The sequence below is a fragment of the Perca fluviatilis genome, chromosome 7, assembly GCF_010015445.1.
Source record: "Perca fluviatilis chromosome 7, GENO_Pfluv_1.0, whole genome shotgun sequence".
Lineage (NCBI taxonomy): Eukaryota > Metazoa > Chordata > Actinopteri > Perciformes > Percidae > Perca > Perca fluviatilis.
Window position 1 is genome coordinate 18,933,319 of NC_053118.1, and position 24,196 is coordinate 18,957,514.

The following is a 24,196-nucleotide window of genomic DNA, read 5'->3' on the forward strand; positions in this document are numbered from 1 at the left end:
CCTCTGGACAGTGTCTGGAATCTCCAAAAGGAGCAATGGGTAACAAGTGAATACAAATGGACAAACAAAGAAATACAAATATGAAATTAAAAAAAACTGTAACGCATCACTATATTTGTACTGTAAGGCAGATGGACTTTTACTGTGTTGTAAAATCCTTACGTTGATGTCAGTGGTGGAATGTAACTAAGTACATTTACTCAAGTACTGTACTCAAGTAGGCTACAACTTATTAGGTACGTGCACTTCACTTACTTCACTTTTCTTGTCATGCCACTTTGTACTCCACTAGGCTACATATCAGAGGACAACATTGTACTTTTTACTCCACTACATTAATCTGACAACTTTAGTTACTAGTTAATTTTTTTACACCCAAAACACATGTAGTAGTAAAATAAGATGTTTAATTGTAAATTAAACTACCCAACAATACAAGTAGGCGTACAGCTGAAATTATTAGACGATTAAACACAGAACTGTTTTGAAATTTTCCAGTTTCTAAAAAGTGAGGATTTTTCAGCATTGACTACTTTTTCCTGATGATACTTAGCCTACATAGTTTTACTTAAGTAACATTTTCACTGCAGCTCTTTTACTTGTAACAGAGTATGTTTGCAGTATGGTAGACCTACTTTTACTTAAGTAAAGTATCTGAATACTTCTTCCACCACTGGTTGTTGTAGTGCATATGCTTCCAAGCTATGTTTTTTTTTTTTTCTTAGGTTCTTGATAGCAACATTCGCAACCGGCAAGCGGGGGGAACAGACGGTGTGAATAAAGAGAGAAACAACGTCCTCATGCAGCAAGTGTTTGAATAAAATGCCCCCCTGCACCATTATACATGTTAAGTGAAGACTCATGGGTAATTATTTTGTGCCATGACAGTGTGGTCCTGTTGTTTTGCCCACTTACGCTACTATGCAGTTTCAGCAGGCATTTGGGCGTGGTTTACATCATAGGTGTGTGAGGAAGCGGTGTTTCAAGTGTTTCTGCTTTGCCAGCTCGCGACGGTACAGGAAGACCTCCTGACATTTGGATTTAACTTTAAAGACCTGCAAATACTTTTTTCTACACACTGCAAATTCTGGATTCATAACTGTGTGACACTCCTGGGAAGGTGAACTGATCCTGTTGGACTTCAGTTGGAGCGTTTTTTGGAAGATGCATTCCGCCAGATATGAATACGACGTAAGTTTGGTCAAATTATCCTTCGTATCAATGACAATGTCCGTTGCGTCAATGTCCCTCAAAGAGACACAGTTTTACTACACACCTAAAGTTTGTTTGCTTTGGGCCTACACCATATTGACAGTGTTCACACGATTAGGCCTACAGACGTTTCATACCATGATATTTTGGCCTTTGACGGCGTTTCTATATTATATTGTCATCAGTATAGCCTATGTTTCTGGGCCTCTCTCATCCTAGGATCAACGTTGATACTACGACGACGTAGTTTGAATGTTATGTAAGTTTGAATGAATGATTAAACCAGTCTTGACTAGCGTTAACTGCTGTTTATCCCTGTGGTGTTGTCAGTGGTCTGTGACTGGAAAGTTTTTAATTAGGTGTTAGCATGAGTGTGGTAAGTGAACCTTATTATGAACAAAGGGAATTTTGTTTATTAACATCTAAACTGCTATCAGAAAGGCCATACTTTAATAAATAATAGAATACACTCAATTTAATATCCGATAATGGCTGGAGTTGGAAATGTGGGTAATTAAATGATCCATTCTGCAGAATATTTTTGTCCACACTTCATTTCTAAATAATTCTTCTTTTACATTACCTAGTCTTTACAAAACATAGTTATAACTTTCAGTCACAAAGACAGTTTTGTGAAGTGGATGGCTTTTGTATTGCAATATGTGTACAGGATGGTATTTTAATTTCATAAAAATGCAAAAAGCTTATTTTTCCTAACGTATAGGTCAAATTCTCCTGGAACATGCATAATGTACATATTCATACATTTCTTGTAACTACATAATTCAGTCTTGTTTTAGACGAATGAATTACCAGTAGATGATGTGGGCAGAAAACCGTGTCAGACGGCCAAAGGTGAACTTCACTCTGCAAAGGGACTCGTTGATGGTTACAAGGCTGTTGGTCAGTGCTGCTGAAATTCACCAGCTCTCAACCACGTTTATTAGACAGCTAATGAAAAACAGTCCCCAACCCCTGGGGAAATACACACTCCAGTATGTGTACTGCTGAGAAAGTGAGCAAACAGTAACGGGATTCCAGCAAAATAATTCTTTCTTAATTTAGTGTGACATTAACAAGGACTTCAAAAACAGTAGATTGTTCTCGAAAATATCTATATCCATGAGCCAGCTCCGAGAGGACAGGGTGCCCACGCTGTAAGGTGTTAGACACAAGGGAATTGCCAAACATGTTCTTACTTGACCCCTTCCTGCTTCTGTGACATATCAAAACAAGTGCTGTTTTCCCTTTTTTCACAACTATATAGGTTTTTCTTTTGAAACGTGTTTGAGATTTCTCTAGGAATTTGATTTTGTAAGGTTGTCATGCCACACCTCTGCCTTTTTTATTCTGAAAGCTGGGAGAGATACTTGTTTCAAATGATGCAAGATGCATGAGTGAAACAGTTTTTTCCTTTGTTAATATTTGATTACTCACAGATAATGAGGTCAGTCTTAAATACTGGATCAAATGGGAACTATGATAATTTTAGTCAGTCTGTTCTCTGTTTTATGTGGTGGCTCAGCAGAGTCGTCTGTACACAATTCTTCAGGCAAGGACATACTGCCTTTCTCTTGCATTTTAGGCCACATCTCAAGGGCAGCCATGTTGAATTTGAGCAAGTGAAGTCAATGCTGTGTTAACGCCACGTCTCTTATTAATGACTCCACTGAGTGATCCATTCAAATGAACAGTTGACAAAACTGTGGAGTTTAATAAATAATGAATTATCTTCAGTTATATCTTTGGTTTCACGCAGGCTTTGTTTACACTTCAGTCAGGGCTTTCCATCTTTGGCCACTGTCTGCATCTTTGTGTAAAATTAGACAATCTGTGTGCACAACCTGATGGAGGCTGCTTCCATATAGAGTTGGGTGATATGGAAAAAAAAATCAAATATCACAATATTTTTTTACCAAATTCATTGATGTCGATATTGTAGGGTTGACTATTTGTGCTTTCACAAAATATTAACACTGAGAGTTTTGATACATAACAATGTGGATATAATGACTAAGTGGTTAAAGGCAAATAATAAAACGGCTAGTAAGTTCAGAAAATTACATCAATTTACTGTAATGCAGCCTTTAAAACCAGGACAAGACGCTTGTGTCATATCACAATATTACGATATCCCAACTCTACGACGATATCTAGCCTCGATTTTTGATATAATATCGATATATTGCCCAGCCCTACTTCCGTACAAGGGCAGCGGCAGCCGCAGCATCGTTCTTCATTCAGTCTTCCTCGGTTCTGTAATGAGGATTTTGTCGATTTGCTCCCCCTTACTCTTCCTCACACACCTACCTGGCTGATTCTGTGGAATCAGAGGCTAACTGCTAAATGTCTGCCTAGGGCCACTGTCAATAAAGTGATGTGTGTAGGTGTTTGTTCACTAAAAGTTAATCAGAGGCCTAAATTGCATGAATTGGCATATTTGATTGTCCCTTTTGGTTGCAGTCTCCAGTGAATGCAGAGAAGGCATATGAGAGCTTTGTAAAGGGGAAACCCCCAGATTTTACACATCAAAGTCTGTTTACAGTTTGTGGGAGGGAAGTTGTTTTGTTGTATACCCTTTTGTGGTTTCAGAGGGAGCTGCTCGAAATATGACAAATTGCCTTAAGGGATATCACTTGAGGCAACGTCGTTTGGGGTAGGTAACAAGACCTCTATAGCTCGCTCCTCATCTCTGCTTGAGGCTAGCGACTCGAGGCTAGATTATTTGCTTCTAGTCCAAATTTTTAACTGGTGGTCTATTTGCATCATGGATACTGTAAGGGTGAATAATGCGAGGAATAAATAAGATGATTTTATCTGGGTGTGCTGCATGAATTTTATCATAATTTTTCAAAACCTATCTATTGTGAGTCCGACAATGTTATGGGGGTGCGATGCTAAATGGGTGGAGTACTCTCTTTTAGTAGTGGCTGGATGGCAGCAGTAGGCAGTGCTGCAGCCTCTGGTCCATGTAGAAGGCTGATGTATATAGATGGATGACCATAAAGTCGCTCATCTAATAGTTGAGCCTTGAATTAACTGCAGCCCTGGGCCGTTGGCTATGGTAAACAGAACTCTCACCTAAAGGGACGCGCACATCTGCATTTGCAGAACCGCCAATAGGATCTCTCTCTCTTTCTTTCTTTCTTCCCTCCTCTTCTCTTTTCTTTTTTTTTTTTTTTTTTTTTTTTTTTTTTTTTTTTTTTTTTTTTTTTTTTTTTTTTTTTTTTTTTTTTTTTTTTTTTTTTTTTTTTTTTTTTTTTTTTTTTTTTTTTTTTCTCTCCTCTCTGAAATTACCTGTGATTGGCCAGAGTCTCATGTGACGGCTAGATTTACTTAAGCCTTAAAACAAAGCCAAGGAGGAGATAAAGGAGTCTAGTTTTTTATGAGACCACTTCAATTACAATATGCTTAAGTAAAGGTTGTTATGATTTTTCTTTTTTGCCGAATTTCGCCAAAAATAAACCACCTACTCAGCTTTAAGAGTCGTTCAAAAAGAACAATTTGTTTGCAAATCTAGCATCACTACTCTTGAGCTCTAACCCAGAGCTGAATGTTTGGACTCCTACAGGTTGTGCTGTGTCACTGTGAAACTGTGACTGCATTGTGTAATTACTTTATAACTAAATGGAAAATGTTCAGAGTATATCAAGAGGGTATGGCTGCAGCCTGGAGGGTGGAGCACCAAGAAATACGCCTCGTTACGGTACCACAAATGCATAGTGAAACTAAGTTCAATGGAAAACAAGATGGCACAGAAGTCAGTCTCCATGAACACTTATAAATGTTAGTTGTTAGTTATACAGTAGTTGTTAGGTACCTAGGCCTTGAATGATTGCACAGTCTCAATGACAGGCGTCCATATTGATTTAAACTTAAACATAAAAAGGTTATCAGATAAAGAGTACCGGCCTGCACTTGTGTGATCAAATTAAATGGTTGCATATTGCTTACGTGCTGTTCACACCAAGTTAAGACAAGGGGTTATAGGATCATCCAGGGACGGACTGACAATCTGTGTGTTCGGGAAAGGTCCAGAACGGCTGTCCAACCGATGGCCGTCAGCATCGGCACAAAAAAAGTATAATAAAGCGATATTAACAGCCAAAAACGGGGGCCGCTAATCCAATCACTTATATGCTACGTGTAGCTATCACCAGACCAAGCTCAATCTTCTCAATCAAATCGCTGGTAGATCGGGCTGGATTTACCCAGTCTATAGGCCTACATCATTAGACGGGACAATGGCTAGTAGAAAACGTAAGGAGAAAGGTGGATGGGAAAAATTCAAAGAAGAGAGGGCCAAGTCTCTCGAGACTGATGCAGCAAAATGCAAAAAGCTCACAGCAGTAATGTTGTAGTCCTTGACGACCAAAGCAGCACTGCATCACTTAGCCAGAGTGTAGAGGACCAAGTGGAAGCTGAGCCTGAGCATCCACAGCCTGGTCATGATGAGGGACAGACAGCAGAGTTAATTTCACATCAGCAAGACATACTGGTAAGTGCCAGGATGGGGGCACATTATAATAGGCAGCCTTTATCCCTATGTTAGCAAATTGCATAGTCATCTATCAACTAGGGTGTGCATCATGATTATGAAAATGATCGTGCCATTAAGTGCTGTCAAACTTAACGTGTTTAATAATTTCTGTTAGGTTAATTTGAAACATTGAACGTGTTAGAAATTAATCGCGGGTTGACCGCGATCTCACTTGGTTGTATGTGAGAGGTTGTAGTGAGCTCACTTTTGTTGCTAGGATGAAGACCATGGTATTGGAAAAAAAAAAGGAAAACAGGCATGCATTGCTACCACTCTAAACATGCTAACAAACAGGGAAGGGGGCTAAATAATTCATGAAATTTAACCTAAAGTTTTTTTTCTTTTACTTCCCCAACATTAAATTTGCTTACATTATATTTGAATAGTTATAAGTTATAGTATATAGTAACTAACTCTCAATGTAGTTTTGGTATAGCTCTACAATATATCTAATCCCCATGTTCAGGTACAGCAAGTAGCCTACTTTATCTCTGAAAGTGTAATCAGTAATAATAATAAAACTGTACTATTTTATAATTACAAGTTTGTGTAATTTGGGGTTTCTGTAGCCAGTGACATTTCATTATTTGTATTTTATTTTCAATGCAGATGTAACGGGTTTGGTTTTGAGATGTTACTTGCTGTGAATACCTTGTCTGATAGGCTACAGTATTGTGGCATAGTATCAGGACATCCTGGCTAGTGTCTGTCACGCACGGCTAGGGGCGAATGGCCGGATGATGGGCCTATTTGGGAGAAGGTCCAGTGCATTTTTTTTTTTAGCCCCAGTCCGTCCCTGGGATCATCTGTGGTGTTTCTGCTGCCCTTAGGTGGAGACAGGACTCGACTGGCTGAGACATGAAAATAAGGGGCTGAAGCCCATAGGCCTTTTTGTTACACCAGCCATTTTGTTTTGTCACAGTAGGGACAGCACAAAGTGTTACAGGTGTTGTAATCATTAAAGCTTTTAACATTAATGATTACTCTGATCTGTTCAAGTGTAAGTAAAGTGTAACTTAAGCAAGATGCTTGCATTTCCGTGTGCATCAGAGGAGTCTATAGCCACCCTTGGTCAACAGAGGAGAAGAGTCTGGGAGATGACTGGGCAAAGGTAAAAAACAAAAAAAGTTATGCTATCTCACATGCAGATACAGAACTGATTTACAAACCAGATTCACAGTATGTACCATGTTTCTTTTACTGAAATGTCAGCTATGTTACTTATCTATTGAGACAAATCTGTCTGACAGTCAATTTCCATGTGTAGAGAGTCAGTAGATTAGTAAAATGGCAAGACAGTTATTTGTTTTACTGAGCCTACTTCACTTTCTTTAAGGATTTAGGACACTTACACAGCACTTCATAATGCCACATCTTGCATGACTGAAGTACAGAATATAAAATAACTTTGTTGACACCAATCACTTTGATTTCAATTTGTCTTTTCACTCTGCTCTTTACTTAAACATCCAGCAGAGTAACATGTACTTCAGTATCAAAAGGACATACTGAAGAATTGTCCAATTATTGATGCTTTAACCTGGTTGAAAAATGTTGCAGTAAAGGCAGTTATCAAATTAATATAATTACGCATAAAATCAGTATACAGTAGGGGTGGGAATCACAGGGTACCTTACGATACATTGCTCACAATTCCGATCACGATACAGCAATTCTGCGGTAATCAATTTATTGCTAGGCAATCCTATAAATATACATCACAATATCTGTCTAACTATGACTACAAAATGCCAGTGGAAAGGTCATGTGCAGGTTTTTTCTCTTTATTCACTGCAAGTCCAAACTGTAAGAAAACAGCAGGGAAATAAATTTAGTGCGCCTTATTTTATTAATTAAAGTATCGCTATTTGGCGCTAGCGTATCGATTATCGTATCGCACGTAAGACAACGATATAGTGCTGTATCGATATTTTGTCCCACCCCTAGTATACAGTCCAGTGAACAGGAACAAGTTCACTTGTTGGTGTCCAGTATCCAAGTACTGTACATTATAGTACAATCTATGATTTATACTCGGACAAGAGATCTGGATTGGTATAAATCGTTGTTATTAAGTGTTGAAATGACAGTTGTAACTCTGCTTAAGTTTTTTTTTTTTTTCTTAAACCACACCTCACAGCAGTGGTAACTTGTTTCCCACTTGCAAAACTGGTTAGACTTTATTCATATACACTGGCAGACGCTGACTAGACAAAATTTAATTTTAATAGCTTTCTTATCAAACATTAACACTTGTATTTTCATCATGTTGTGGCTTTTCTTCAGTCAGTGTTGAGAGACAGATAGCACTACTTCCTGTTTAATAATGGCATAACACACTGAGCTGGTATTTAAAAAGAAAAGCTACACAGTTAAAAAATGGGATAGTGTCTCTTTCTAGGAGTGAAGAATGGGATATGATGAAGAGCATGTAATGGTTTTATTAGGCTGTGATCAGGGTGACTGATAGAGAGAGACCCTGGAGCACTTGCTGACCCCATCTCTAATGATTCTGCTCATTCTGGCCCATGATTGCTGTTAGAGATTCCAATTAGAAAGCATGTGTGGAAGCCCGAGCCGGGTAAGAATAGGCCTTAATTGCCATGAGTTATCATCTAGACTCATGTAATTGAGCCCCCGTCTTAAGGGGCAGCACATCTGACAAATTGATTTAATACCAAAGTGATTCTCCATCCCTAATGGCACTCGGGCTTCTTCACTCATGGGCTACTGACATTGAATTCGTTGTGTGTTGATTACTAACCGGCCTGAAACCTTTCTCTCAGTCCGCCCACTTGAGAAAGCTCAACAACAGACACATGCGCGCAGTATCGACAGACACATGCACAAACACGGCCTAAAGCAGAAAGCCCGTAATCTCTACAAGGACTCCCTAAATTATCATGAAATTTCACGTATGTGTGTATGATGGTATGAGTGTGGGAGTGTTGTCACACTTACCAAACAGGTTTTGCCAGTTGTGTTTGGTAACATATGCCTAGCTGCCTGTTTGAACATGTCACATTGGGAAGTGTAAAAAAGAAAGAAAAAAAAAACATGTCACAGATCAGCAGTTTCAATATTGAAAAGTAAAACTATTGTTTGTTTTACACCATTTTGCAAATAATCTATTCCTCGAGTACAAACTCGACAGGTCAGAGATGTTTCCCTAATACAATACTCCTGCATTTATCTTCTATTACAGGATTAATGTGTTTCCAGTGTTCTCTAATTTCTAATTTTTTTTAGAAAATCCCATCTGACACTGACAAATCATTATCCTACCATTTAAAACAAATTGATTTATGTGTGATCTGTAGATGCATATAACCAAATTAATCTTTTGGAGGTTCACAACTAAATACTGTGTATTATTTATTTTATCTATGGGGAGAACATGTGATTTGTTCAGTCAGAAGCTGAAATCTTTGTAGCATAAGTTGGGTATCTTTTTTAAGGTTTGGGTTAAAGCAGAGGTTAGTGTAATGAGAACACTTCTCCCACAAAGTAACATCAAAGTAAATGTTATCTGCATCCTGAACATGGCATGCTTGCTGTATGTTCGCTGACTTTGTTTTGCTCCTTTTATGCATCAGGGCCGCAATGGCCGTAACGAGCGGATTGACTTCCTAACCAGCAAAGAGAAGGTCTCATCAAAGCGGAAGCTCGGCATCTTGATCGGGGTCCTTGTGGCGCTTCTCATCCTTGCGGCCATTGCAGCGTTTCTCATTTGGCTGTTTGTCTGTGAGTATAATTGAAAGCTTTCCTCTTCTATATCATCCACGCTAGATGTGTATGTATGTATGTATGATGTACGTATGATTTTTTTTTTTTTTTTTTTTATGTGTGGGTAAGTTAAAGATGAAGAAAAACCAAAGCTGTTGGACATTTTTGTACATAAATCAAGGTTTTTCTTAATAGAATTAAATGAGAAATTGTGAATATTTACATTTCTAAAATCAGTTACTGCCGAGACAGGCATAACATCAGAAACTGCATCACTTTGAGTTAGAGAGTAAGAGTGGCTTGTTTGGACTTTCTAATGAATTTTCCATTAGTGTTGGCCTATTTGACAGCTCAGACTTTCTCCTTAAATAATGCAAAGGAGAAAATGCAAAGGAGAAAAATGTCACAGAGTCCATGGCACAGCTTCCCTGTCATTTACACATACTGGGTCTGATAAAAAGGCCTCTGAAGTCTCGATAAACAGCCTCTTGATTCAACTGGCTTTTTTTAATTGATCGGACAGCCAAACTGTGTGCCTGATATGAGATCACACTGCACAACTTTAAAATGGTGATTCAGGGTCTGTCTGTATAAAACCCTACATCTCCCATTTAATCAGAGGCAGCTATCATTTTGTTGATCAAACACTTACCTCTCATCTGCCTCTCTCCTCCAAGTTAAAGATGCTGATTCAGAAGCCACTGCTAGTAAGCAGCTCAGCCCATCAACACGGGTCTTCAGTGGGCATATGAAGTTGGTTGGTGTACCGTATGACCAGGAGCTGGAGAATACTGACGGCAAAAAATTCCAGGATTTGGCAGTCAACCTGGAGGCAGTTGTGAGTTTGACACCCAAAGAAGATGACTTCCCTATTTTGTTCCCTTTCTATCATCTACAGTGTTTATTGTTAATTATTTTGAGCAGTGTTACTCTCATTTCCCTTCTCTAACTGAGGATTAGTTTGGCATTGTGGAAATGCTTTTTAAAAACGCCCCTACCATTGCACAGAAACAGCTGAAGGCACAGTTGCGTGGGTGGAATAAAACGCTGTACATCCTCTTTGTAATTCCCTCCACGGCATCTCCTATTATTGGAAGCAGTGGAGATGTTTGTAGCACTACTTAGGAGCATGTTGATAGCACACACAAAAAAAGAAAACTCGCTCAAATCCCATCAAGCGCACACTTTCTCAGTGAAAAGCTACCGAAGTGAGGGTGTTGGCTGAGGATTAGAGTGGAGCTGGAGTATTAGATGACTAGATGATTGGGGTGGGGGGTGGGGGGGGGGAGCTTCATGGTGTACTAGGTTTGCTCTCTCATACAACAACAAAAAGGACCGCTTTTGAGGAATATCTTCAGATCTAGGTTACTGTTAACATGATTAGTACAACTTATAGACTATAGTTTTAAGTAAACTGTTGCTGCAACATGTTTAACCAACTTGACTCTGAACTTTTTCCCCACCTGCCTTTGGAGTCCTTAGAAAACTGTATTTTATCTTATCTGTGTGTCTTAGATTGTTTTAGTAAAATGGCAATGGGTTCATATTTAATGTTGCTGACTTTAACTTAAGAAATGGCCATTTTGAAATTGGTGTTGTTTTATGATAACGGAACTCTTTGTCCTACGAACAACCAGTTTCCTCTTCCTCCATGTCATTTGGGGCTTTTATTACCAAATGACACCTGCTCATCCTTCTGCAGCTGGTTCTTGTTCCTTCTTTTATTCCAAAACAAGCACTTGAGGTTAGATAAGGCCTTACACGCATAATATATGTTAGTGACCCGCATTTAAGACCACAAATGAGTATGACTGCAGCCTTGTCTGACACAGTTCGCAGCTCACTGCTGCTGAAGGCAAAACAGTTAATTGAGAATCCCATTGTTTTGTGCTTTTCATGGAAAGCGGTTTTAATGTTAACATGCTAATTTGTACTTTCGTTTTTAGGCAGACAAGCAGAAATGTTGTACATGTTCTTTTCAGTAGCTTTCTTCTCAAAATACATCTTCTCTACACAGCTTAAGGAAAACTACAAGAAAGATCCACTCCTCGAAAAGTACTACACTAAGTCTCAGATCACTGCATTCAGGTACTGTGAGATCTTGAGCTCCTCTAATTTCTTTTTATTTTTTATACAGCTGAACAGATAGTGAAAGCTTAATGTAAAAAATAAACTTCACACTAAATCTTGTATGAAGGAAAAGCTTTGTTGCACGACTTTCTGTAGGCATTTGAAGTCTCAGTCAGTTTCAAGTTTCAAATCTGCAATTCGACCACACCCAGTTATGTGTGTAGCATTGCACCGTAGTGGATTGTGAAGTTCTGTACTAACAGTTGCAGTAAATCCCGACAGCTCACAGAGCATTCAGCTACTGCTTTGACTTTTGTGATTCACAGTAATCCAAATCACCCATATTCCACTAATTTTTGCTTTTTCAGTAACAAGTGTTAATGCTCTCACTTCCCACCCTCCATCCATTTCTCTCTCACCTCTGCTTACACCAGTGAGGGTATTTTAGCCTTCTATTGGTCCCAGTTTGATATTCCAGTCGAAGACCTGGAGATCGTGCCGCAGTTCTCAGAGATGCGGGTGTTGAAGGTACTGGAGCATGGGATTAATGGGCAGCGCAGCCTGGGGAACCGTGTGGATATCCAGATCACTGAAGTCACTGCCTCATGTAGGTACCACCAGGGCCAGGTGGGAGGGAGGGGGGTCACACCAAGGGGCAGAAAGATGGGACTACAACTGGCTCCAGATTATGACATTTAACAAACAGCAAAGATAAAGCTCTGTGAATACAGATATAAATAAGGTCATTGTCATTTCCTATTAGCATTGGTATTTTCCCTTTTTTATCATTGGTATGCTTTCTATTTGTATTACAGGAGCTTGCTCTGAGTTGTGCTGATAAGATGATAACCGATAAGCCAGACCTCTCTGCTTGTGCTGCATCTAAGATTGCACATTTTATGCTGTTTGGATCCTTTAATGATATTAGCTGGGCTCTGGCCTGGCTTTAGACAGCCATTTTTCTTCCTTCTGTCCTCTCAGCATTCACATTGCATTTGTCCACATCCTGGCCACCAGCCAAGCTCTGGCCCTGTGACTCAGTGGTTTTTGGTCTTCTTTAAAATGATTTCTGTGGTTATGATTTGATGTTGCTGTCCCAGATAGTTAGACAGAGATGTATGGGTTTGCTGCTGTAGGGCAAGGTGAGATGGAGCAGAAATAGCTACACACCATCACCGGTTCTCTTAACCGCAGGGAAATTGAACAGAAAATGTGCAACCCAAATATTTTAGGCTCATGCATCAAATCTTATCAACCACCCAACATTAGCGACCCATTCTTACCTTTCCTCCTGTTTGACTGCTTCTTCTCTCTGTCTCCAGTAACAGATCCTCGCATGGTGAGGAACCCCAGAGACGACAGTGAGTACGGCATGTTCCATTTCAATCAGTCGCAGTTGTAATTTTCCAGCTGGCTAGATGCTCAGCCTCCTGCCAGTCTGTAACGAATGACTGTCCTGGCCTGTACTGTACATGTGCTGCTCTAGTCAGAGATTGAGAACCCTGTATCGGGCCAGAGCGAGTCAGTCACTATGCACAACACTTTTCTTTGACACTGTCTGCTGATTTATTACCTTGAGATGATTAGACTACATTACATTGCATTACCAGAGTAGCTGTACTATCCGGACATGAATCTGTCGTTACATACATCTATGACATAAAGGATGGCAGAACTAGTGAATAAATAGTGCTCAACTGTGTAATTTGTAATGCAAAGGAAAAACAGAAAAAACTTAATTTTCAGAATATTCTTTGCATAATAAAAGAAATATTGAAAGGAAAAACAAACATCAACTTTACTGTCAATGTTTTTTAAGAAAACAACTTAAATGAGCAGGATACAAAACACAATGACAATCACTGTATGATCCCCAATATTTGTATTTCCAGAGGAGTGTTTCTACCTTCTGAAGGCTGAAGAAACGGAAAAAACATTTACGTCACCAGGGTACCCCAAAGGCTACCCCACCAAGTCTCGTTGTCAATGGCAAATCCGAGCTTCAGAGGACACGGTCATATTTGTCTCTTTCCCTTTTTTCCACATCGAGGATGACTGCAATCATGACTTTGTCTCCATCTATGACTCTTTGAGTCCAGATTACTCTCAGGCCATCACAATGTAAGTCGGAGCCTTTTTAAAGCGCCCATATTATGCTCATTTTCAGGTTCATAATTGTATTTTGAGGTTGTACCAAAATAGGTTTACATGGTTTAATTTTCGAAAAACACCATATTTTTGTTGTACTGCACATTGCTGCAGCTCCTCTTTTCACCGTGTGTGTTCAGATCTCGGTTTTAGCTACAGAGTGAGACATCACACTTCTGTTCCATCTTTGTTGGGAGTTGCACATGCGCAGTAGCTAGGTAAGGATAACATCACCTAGCTAGCTGTTTCTCTAACTTCAGTTAGTACAAGGCAGGATTAGCCGGGAGACTTCATCTAAACAAGGGCGCACTTCCAACTTTGCGTGGAATACCTGCAGAACAGGGACTTGCAAGTAGTTCTTTTGTAGGTTATGGTGAACTTGTGTGTTGTAGCAGTGTTTTGCCATTGAACGGGCTAGCCCCCCCGTTCTCAATTTGGCTACTGACGTAGAAAACCCTGCAGATTTTGAACAGCTCACCGGAGACTGAAAGCAGGATACATTCAGAAACCTGTATCTCAGTCAAAACAGCATAGATGTTGTTTTTTTCCAAGTTTGTATGCATGTTTTTTTTTTTCATAATATGAGCACTTTAATAGAAACATGTGGTTCATGGTACGTGGGTCATACTGGTGCTTTTTAAAAGTAAAATATCTCTGGATCAGGTTTCATCATACTATTAGCCTATGCCATGCAGTATTCCTTGCACTAGGGCTGCGCGATATTAGGAAAAAATGCCATATACGATAACGATATTACTTGTGATAAATAAACAGATATTAAAGTGTACTCAGTTCTGCCCTTCTGTTGCTTTCAGTATTCTTCTAAAATACAACAAATTGCTTGTTGAATTTAAAACAAATAAACGGAAATAATTTATTTCTTTTATTGAACAAATTGAACATTGAATTGAACATAAAAGGCACCACTTAAAAAAGTGAGTTACATTTTAATTTGCAGTTTTTCTACTGATATTTTCTTTCAACTAACAAAAATCTCGTAGTGTCTATTGCGATATGTTGTAGCCTTTCGCGATATGTACACGTATATTGTGCTAGTTGATATTGCGATGAAGATTTAAAAAACAAAAGTCCCCTAATGAGGACTATTTCCATTGCGCTATTGCCTCTCCCCTGAGAGGAAGAGAAAACCAAGTTTTTGCTCCCACAGTACATCAAATTGTGAGACAAATCATATTCTCATTTTGCCTTTAACCTTGTTAGCAGGGTTTGTTTGATAGGGCTCAACCAACATTTGTCTCTTTTATTTAGCCTTGACGATCAGATTCCCAGAGGACAAGCACTAGGAATCACTTGACTGAAATGTTGCAGAGGGATTTAGGAGTAAAAGCTCTTTTGATGTAGGTGGAAAACATGTTCCACTTCATTCCTTTCACTGGATTTGTGATTACAACTTTTTTTTCTTTTTTTTTTCTTGGCCCTGAAGCCTTTACAACGGCATGTCTCATTGTATTGTTAACTTTTGAGACCTCAGTGAGATTGAGTTGGCTCAAAAAGACCTCTGCTTTCAAATCTATGAAGGTTGCCAACCTGAATCCTGCTACACCACTGTGTGTAATTGCACTTTGTCTATGGGGGAGGGCTATGATTCTAAAAGTAAAGGCTCCTGAATGCAACATAATTTGTAGCTGCAGGCAATTTCCAACTCAGAAACTATTGCCCAACAAATATGCCTTAACAAGTGATGCATAACATTTTTATAAAGCTATTGAGCGATCAACTTTATCCAAGGTGACATAAGGTTTATGAGAGCCATAATATAATACTCTATAATGACATTGTTCTACTAGAGGTAGATGTATTGCTGCTCTTGCAGTGTCATTCACACCTCTGCCGCCAGCAGTGCTGAAACTTTTTGCTAATGTACCTAATGTTTGACTTTGAAACTCCGTCTAAGCAATTTCTATCTAGTGCTGGCACATCTCTCCTTATTTATCTCTTACTCTACACCTCTCTGCTTATCTATTGATTTCTTTTCAAATTGTTTTTTTTCTGTTAAGCATTTTAAACTTGTTTGCCAAATTGATGTTTTTAGTGCTTTTGACTAAAAGGAATTACAGCTGTATAATGCAAAAACTCCAGTCAGTAAATGCATCAGGCATTCAGCTCAGACTTTCTGGTTGTGTTTACTACAATTTGTGGCAAACGCCTCTTTCTGATTCTGTGATCGTACCTGGTTTGTGTACCATCTTGCTTGACTACTCATCCTTCTCTCACAGAAAGTGTGGTCAGAGGCCCCCCTCCAACCCTCTGGCAGTGGTGTCATCCGGCAACATCATGCTGATTAATTTGATAACTGATTCTGATATCCATAGGCCTGGCTTCCAGGCCGTGTATAGCACCAAACTCAAGTCCAACGGTAATTAAGACACTTACAGCACTTACCATCAGCTGCATTCTGTACTTTATCTACAGCCGTTCACCTCAATTTGTTTAGTTTTGTTAATACTTAAACCCTTTGTGTTATGCTCAAATGTGAATATATGATGTGTTTTCCTTTCAGTTACAACCTGTGGTGGCATCCTCTCTGAAAGTCAAGGAGTCTTTACCTCCCCACTTTACCCCAGCTTCTATCCTCCTGCAATGGACTGCAATTGGACCATCAAGGTTTGCAACACTCTGCCCCTTACACTGGCCCTCCTCCTCCTCCTCCCCATCCCCCTCCTCCATCCTTAGCCTGCCATGAGAGGAATGCTGAGACAGCACTATAGAAGCCAAGCTGTTCAGTACCTCTTCTATCTTCATCTGTCAGAGAGTGTGTGTGTGTGTGTGTGTGTGTGTGTGTGTGTGTGTGTGTGTGTGTGTGTGTGTGTGTGTGTGTGTGTGTGTGTGTGTGTGTGTGTGTGTGTGTGTGTGTGTGTGTGTGTGTGTGTGTGTGTGTGTGTGTGTGTGTGTGTGTGTGTGTGTGTGTGTGCGTGCGCACCCATGGCTGCATTTACATGGCATACAGATACATGTCTTGGTGTGTAGATGGAGGAGTGACATGCATGGTAAAGAAGGTTGTTAGTACCAATCAGCTTTTCCTCTGTGCTGTAGGTCCCTGCTGGGAACAAGGTGCGGGTGAAGTTCACCATGTTCCGCATGAAAGAGCCCAGGGTGGACACCCATGATTGTCACAAAGACTATGTGGAGGTTATGGACAACAAGTAAGACTTTAACGATTTGAATGACACCCTAAATTATACCCTATATACCATCTGTAGTAAACATCCGTCACAGTTCACAGAACGACTTCTTATTCTGACTGCTCTTGTTTCTCACCCCCTTAGACATTGTTGTAGTAATGTTGCCCTTTACTCTAATCTTAGCATTTACTTTAGTGAGCACATTGTCATCGTACCCACTAGAACTACAAAAATAAAACCCAAGTTGTAATAAACCTGAATGTTCCTTTTGAACCTTGGTCTTGTGTCCCAGGTATTGCGGAGAAATTTCCTCTTTGGCTCTGACCAGCGACACCAACGTCCTAAATGTGAGCTTCCACTCCGATGTGTCCTACACTGACAAAGGCTTCAGTGCCGAGTACAGCGCTTACGATCCTACAAACCGTGAGTTTAAAGTCTCGTCTCGCACCCACGTTTACACGACACTTGGCAAGATGGGTGAAACGTTGCAACGTGACACTGACACTCGTAGCCTGCCATTACAGAGCGAGATAGGGGGAGTAACCGTGTAGTCTGAGAGACTACGAAGACAGTAGCTGACTGACAGTCAAAGGAGCTGTTTAGTGATAGAGGCTTAGAAACTGCAGCAGTGAAACTCGAGAGCTAGACTAATCACCAGAGAGCTTGTTTATTGGGTCCATTTTATTTGCCACTGTCAGTCAGGAGCACTCCACTTTCAATACCCTCCGCTCTTTATGTTGTCTCCCAGTTTGACCGAAATGGATTTATAATTGCTCTGATCAACAGGGACAAGCATTGGCAACATGATGGATGTTGCGAACATACACTGTCACTCCCTCTCGCTCAATTTGTCATCATCGTCTTTCTCTCCTTTTTCTCCCTGCTCCCTCCCTCTTTTCTCTGTTTTTGTGAGCAGCTTGCCCCAACAAGTTTGCCTGCGCCTCTAGCATCTGCATCGCAAAAGAACTGAAGTGTGATGGCTGGAACGACTGCGGTGATATGAGCGACGAGATGAAGTGCCGTGAGTTCCCCCTCGACCCAACCACACTTTTTCTGTCTTTCCTCCTCTCTTTATTTCTTATCCTGTTTCCTATATCCTCCACTCTGAGCCACTAAAGGTATAGTTCCAAACATTAAGCACGCACTGCAGGAAGACACATTAAGACATTGATATCTCCACAGTGGTTGGATGTATATATTTACTATTCAAACTGCATTTGGAACATCCATGTACCTTTTTTTTTTTTTTTTTTTTTTTTTTTATTTGCAATTTGAGCTGTGAAGGCTGTAGCCTTTAATGTATCCTATTTATCTATCTTCTCATTAATCTCTTGGCAAGAAATAAAAGAAAATGTGTGACTATTTCTTTAAGGCTCTAGCCATTACCTTTTTCTAATTATCTTGACCTACTGGTGTAAGGTATATCCTGTGGTTTGTGTTGGTGAACATGCCCTTTTCCAATCACTCCTATAAACATCTTCCTCGGTTGCACTAATACTTGGCATTTCTATTACCTCAGAGTGCGGGAAGGATCAGTTTCCTTGTGACAATGGCCTGTGCAAACCAAAACTCTGGGTGTGCGATCGCGTCAATGACTGCGGAGATGGGAGCGATGAGAAAAGTTGCAGTAAGTATTTCTAAAGCATTCAAACCCTATCTAATGCTATGCTAATTGTGCTAACATTAAAGGCACATCACTGCTAATGCTCTGGTCACTGACTCCTGGGCTGTATGCAGTCATTATTTTATCAGTAATGGAGTTTGTTTGATGCCTTGAAGCCCAATTTGCTCAGCATCCCTCCAGACACTTAATCATGTGTAATACACACTAGAAGAATGAAGGCTGATGCTAATGTCCACCGTGGCTTCACCACTAATGTCCTCCTGAAACTTATTGGCATGTCTTGTCCTTTTATTCAAGTTTTCATCTTTATTTTATAATGATTTCCTCATCACTATGTTTCCTTTCCTCCAGGTTGTGATGATAGCGAGTGGCGCTGCGGTAACGGGGTTTGTTTGCCTCAGGAAGTTGTGTGCGACAAGAAACAGGACTGTGAAGATGGAAGCGACGAGGCCAATTGTGAAGCCTGTAAGTGGCAGCCCTTATTCTTTTCCCAGCCAGTCACATATTTAAAAAAAAAATAAATAAAAAAAGCCCCACCAGAGTGATTTTAATGTTATACAAACTGTTAAGCAATTAACCTTTGTCAGTAAAGCTTTAGAATTGTACAGCCCTGCTGCACTGAAGACTTCATTCTTAATTCAAAAGTATTTTTCACTATTCTCTCGTTTAGCTCCTTCTCTTATTTCCTCCTCACACACTCATACTCTCAAACACACACACACACACACACACACACACACACACACACGCAGGGCTCTATTGCATTTCCTTTTGATTTTCACTTCTGTGAATAAAGGGGGATATTAAACCTTAACCCCAATCAATACCCCCAGTCAATGCAATCTGCTCCTCAATCACTATGCATTGTGAATTCAAGCCTCACTTTGAAGCCTTGCTGATTGCATAGTATTACTATTACTTAGCAATGCTCTAACGCTTGATTGAAATACGCTATGTGTTTTGATTTTGGGACCTGTCTCCATCCCACTGTAGCTCTGGGCGTCTGCTCTGACTTCACCTACAAGTGTGGGAACAAAGAATGTGTCAACAAGGTGAATGCCGAATGTGACCGCGTCATGGACTGCTCTGATAACTCTGACGAGGCCTACTGCGGTAAGAAATGTTTTAATCTCTTTCCACCTTACAAAATGTACCTTTTTTTTTTTTTTTTTTTTTACAATTTGTAAAACTGCTGAAAGTGGATCTAATCTCTTCAGTGTCATTCAAACTAGATTATAGAAGAGCTGAGTTGAGCTTCGCGTTAGAGCTGTCTGTTAGAAAAGAGCCCCAGGCCTTGACTGCTTTATTTATTTCATTTGTCTTTGAAAGCAGCGCTTGTCATCTCTGAAGATTTTGTTTTTTCCTCCATTTAAGCCTCAGGGTGTGTTTTTTTCTGTTTTTTTGATCAGCTAATATGCCAGTGTGCCTTATTAGGATTCCAAAGAGTCGTAGTAGCATTCACAGAAAAGGCTGGCATCATGATAGCTTCCAGTCAACTTAATCTCATTTTCTGATTTTCCCCTCTGATCACAAATGCCAGTCTCACCTAGTATTTTGCGCTCACCGTTCAACGCCCCTCCTCTCTAATTATATTCTCTGTTAAATGTCAGCTTGTGGCACCAGGCCCTATAAGCTGAACCGCATCGTAGGAGGGCAGAACGCTGAGATGGGGGAGTGGCCCTGGCAGGTCAGCCTTCACTTCCTGACCTTTGGGCATGTTTGCGGGGCCTCCATCATATCTAAGAAGTGGCTCCTTTCGGCCTCCCACTGCTTTGTCACCAGCAGCGCAGCGTGAGTCAAAACATCCATAGCGTGCATACACATATACAGAGCAGGACTGTAATATGTATATAATACGTAACGCATTCCCTTTCATATATTTGGGTGTATAAGCTGTTATTGTTTCCCTTAGTATGTTATTATTCATCACATTAGACAAAATTTTATTACATCTCATTATGCAATATGCTCAGACATATTCTGCAGGCAAAATGGCACATCGGAGGACCATTTATATACAAATTGCAAAGTCTGAAAAATAGCCCCTGATGATGCAGTTAATTCGGAAAAACCTTGAAGGTGAAATGGGCTAAATTTACATTTCATATATGAAAGCATGGAGCTGTATTCATCAGAGTGGCCTGTAGGTGGAGCACTAACCATGCTGTTCGACCTGAGCCACCTCTATTGTTGTGGAGAGAGGAATGTGTTCATTTTCAAAGATTTACAGTTAATATTTGCTATACAATTTTTTTTCCAGATTACTTTATGGAAGCCACAACAGTTATCATATACTGTATGGCATATATCACAATAAGTAGTATATTTGCATATTTTTGTACAGGGGTGGAGACAATATCATGAAAATTGAATGCAATCCAGTACAATAATCTAATCAAATACCTTTGTTGCTTATAATTGTAGCTGGACGATATGAAATCAAATATCTCGATACTTTTGACCAAATACATCATTGTCAATATTGTTGGGTTGACTATTGGTGCTTTCACAACAAATGTACACAATGAGATTTTAGATAAATAATCACCAATAATGTGGATATAATGACTAAGTGGGTAAAGGCAAATAATAGAACAGCTACAACAGTCTGGTAAATTCAGAAACGTACATCACTTTACTGTAATGCAGCCTGTAAAACCATGAAAAGACAACGCTTGTGTCATATCACGATATCCAAAATTTAAATATCAGTGTCAATATAATATTGATATATTGCCCAGCCCTACTTATGTTTAGGTCTTGTTGAGACTGTTGGAGAGGATGCTGGATTGCTATGTGTTTGAAGCTGTTCTTATCATTTTGTCTCAACAGAAACTGTAACCTTACAGTAGCATATATTGCAGGACTGTTGAATGGGGTTGTATTGCATTGCACACATGTTCATAATGTTGGGTTCACCCATCCTGGCTCGCACGTGTACAGAAACATAACCTCTGCCCCACGATGCTACCACAGGAACCTTGTTGCATCCAACTGGCAAACCTACAGTGGCATGCAGGACCAGTACAAGCAGGATGGAGTGCAGATCCGATTAGTGAAGAGGATCATCACCCACCCAAATTACAACCAGATGACCTTTGACTATGACATTGCACTGCTGGAACTCCGCGAGCCACTGGAGTTCACCAACACCATCCAACCCATCTGCCTACCCGCTTCCTCCCACGTCTTCCCTGCAGGCATGCCCTGCTGGGTCACAGGCTGGGGCGCGCTCCGAGAAGGAGGTATTATGCAGGAATTGCTGATTCTGGGTGGAACTGTCGTCATTTGTTGTTTTTTTTTCGCTGTAACTGATATACTAATTTTGAATATTTATATTGTTATTTCTCAATTATGGATGACCCCCTCTACAGTTGTGTTTTTCATTTTTGCATATCAAAACTCGCATCAAGATTAAGACATCTTACTCCTCCCCCATCCTTCTCACAATGAGCTATTCATCTCTGTCCTTCATCTTCCCTCCCTGCCTGCTTCCTTCCTCTTCCCTTCATCTCTTTCTCATTTCATCCTTTAGCCTTCCTTTCCTTTAATGTCCCTCCCATTTCTTTATCTTTCCCATCATGACATACTTTTCTTCCGCTCAACCCTCCCTCCCTTTTCTCTCATCTTTTTTCTAATCTGCTCTATTCCATTAAGCCTTCTTCCATATCCATATATCAAGACAGGCGTCTGGTCTCCTGGGATGCCTCTTAAACCTTCGTTAGCTAACACTAATCCAGCCCATTAACACCTTTTGATGTTAGCGGCGAACACAGAGGTCATGTGACCCCTTTGTCCTGCTCTTGCAGGTTCAAAGTCACAGCTGCTGCAGAAGGCATCGGTGAAAATCATCAACGACACGGTGTGTGATGTGGTCACGGAGGGCCAACTCACCTCCAGGATGCTCTGCAGTGGATTCTTGGCTGGAGGAGTTGACGCATGCCAGGTGAGACCGAGCAACATGTTGTCCAGAATAGAATAAGGACAAAGGGCTGATACAGATTCATCACAACCAAATAATGATCATGCTCTCACATCACAACCCAATCTAATAACCACTCTCCCCTCACCGTGGTCACCAGGGAGATTCCGGAGGCCCCCTGGTATGTTTCGAGGAGAGTGGGAAGTGGTTCCAGGCCGGCATCGTAAGCTGGGGTGAGGGCTGCGCTCGTCGGAACAAGCCTGGTGTCTACTCGCGCGTCACCAAGCTAGTAGACTGGCTCAAGACGGAGACAGGGATTTGATGATGTCGGTAGGAACAGAGAGTGATGCAGAATGGGGACCAGCATCATAGTGCTAAAGATAATGGAGACAGAACATTTGAATCTGATTCAAGTCTCTCCAACATGTATTAATTTAGCAGCAGGCTGAGGATATTGCTGCACGGACAAAACTACTCACATGGATGACTTAAAGCACTTTATTTGGTTGCCAACCCCCCATTTTACCACTCCCACTCACTCTCTCTCTCACACACACACTCATATTTTGTATGGTTTTTAAAGGCGTAAATGAGCACAATGTCTTTTATCCCCTCTCCCCCCCATCCCCCCATCAGTATTGTCATGTATCACTGGTGAATATAGAGTGCAAATGATGAAATATGCAAATTCTGAGAATTAGTTGTCCAAGGTAACTTTTTAATCTGAACATTTTACACATTTGATAGTGTACAAGTAGATAGTGCTTTTAAGCCTTAGTATTGTGTATTTCTAAACTGGTGAGATGCCTTCATCCTCTTGGGCTGCAGTCAATGTTGCACTTCGCCAGTGGGCTCATATTGTAAATAGCTATACATTTGGGATTTTATTTATCAAAGTATCTTAAAGGACCATAACTCTTGTTTTAGTCTATTTGCTACAAAACACTCCTACGTTACTGCCGATTATTTTCGATACGGTTATTTTTTTCTTAACATAAGTTAAGAGAGAAAAACAAAAGACTCAACATGTTACTCAAATCCATGCAGGGGCATTTTCATATCCTACTAAAATTAATTGAAACCAGAAGCATATAAAATGCAATAATCAATCTAGAAACCTACATCAGTGATGTTAAGTATACCAGATTTGTAGTCCGTGGGCTAAAACGGGGAAAAAGTCCAGCATGTAAAGACCGGAGTGACGCTAAAGTTGTTTTAAGTTGTTGTTGATCTGAACAGGGGTCCTAGAGTAGTATTTTGATAACATATTTACATATGCTCACTGGCCTTGTCTGATCTGTGAAAGAGTTGCCAAAAAAAAGGGGGCAGAGGATGAGGATTAGATCCAGTTGGCTTTTGCACAGGTCTCTAGTTAAGCTCAGGTTGATTGAGGTCTTCAGTCACACACACCTGAGAGCCAAAGCAAACCAATGGGTTTTCATCGGTTTGCCAGACTAATGCAATGAGTTCTTATCCCTATGAGAATTTCCTCTCTTTGCTCACGACCAACTCAGTCAACTTTTAAATCTAAGATTTGACTGGATGGTTTCTTTTACTCTACTTGCCTTCATCTCTGACTTATCTTGGAAATCTTGTATCCTGGATAAGCAAACCAAATATTTGCATAAGTATTATTTATTGGAGGGGAAAGAATTAAGAAGAAAAATGTGTTGAGGATATTACTCAGAGGACCTCTTTTAATAATTCCATAGAGCCTTACAATGAAACTATGCAAGCGTAAATGTGTATTTTTCAAAAAGTAGGGAGAAGCCACAACTTTGAGATATAAGATATTTTTATGAGCATTGTAC

General features: G+C 40.2%; 1 protein-coding gene across 1 annotated transcript; it reads left to right on the forward strand.

The window, feature by feature from the left end:
* The first annotated feature begins 911 nt into the window (after positions 1-911).
* On the forward strand, positions 912-22,719 carry zmp:0000001114 (suppressor of tumorigenicity 14 protein homolog). The gene is made up of 19 exons (XM_039805431.1): positions 912-1,191; positions 9,349-9,496; positions 10,156-10,316; positions 11,496-11,566; positions 11,983-12,155; positions 12,871-12,909; positions 13,441-13,669; positions 15,934-16,073; positions 16,218-16,321; positions 16,751-16,860; positions 17,132-17,262; positions 17,756-17,860; positions 18,359-18,466; positions 18,815-18,928; positions 19,457-19,576; positions 20,074-20,254; positions 21,440-21,708; positions 22,273-22,409; positions 22,546-22,719. Exons 1-19 carry the CDS (start codon positions 1,165-1,167, stop codon positions 22,705-22,707), a joined length of 2,529 nt encoding a protein of 842 aa, XP_039661365.1. The 5' UTR covers positions 912-1,164; the 3' UTR covers positions 22,708-22,719.
* Positions 22,720-24,196: the final 1,477 nt, after the last annotated feature.

Excerpts from the sequence above, each read along its gene's own strand:
- zmp:0000001114 (XM_039805431.1), top strand. The coding sequence starts at position 1,165 with ATGCATTCCGCCAGATATGAATACGAC. Across the intron at positions 18,929-19,456 it reads CGAGGCCAATTGTGAAGCCT|CTCTGGGCGTCTGCTCTGAC; the intron begins GTAAGTGGCAGC and ends ATCCCACTGTAG. Across the intron at positions 22,410-22,545 it reads GAGGAGTTGACGCATGCCAG|GGAGATTCCGGAGGCCCCCT; the intron begins GTGAGACCGAGC and ends CGTGGTCACCAG.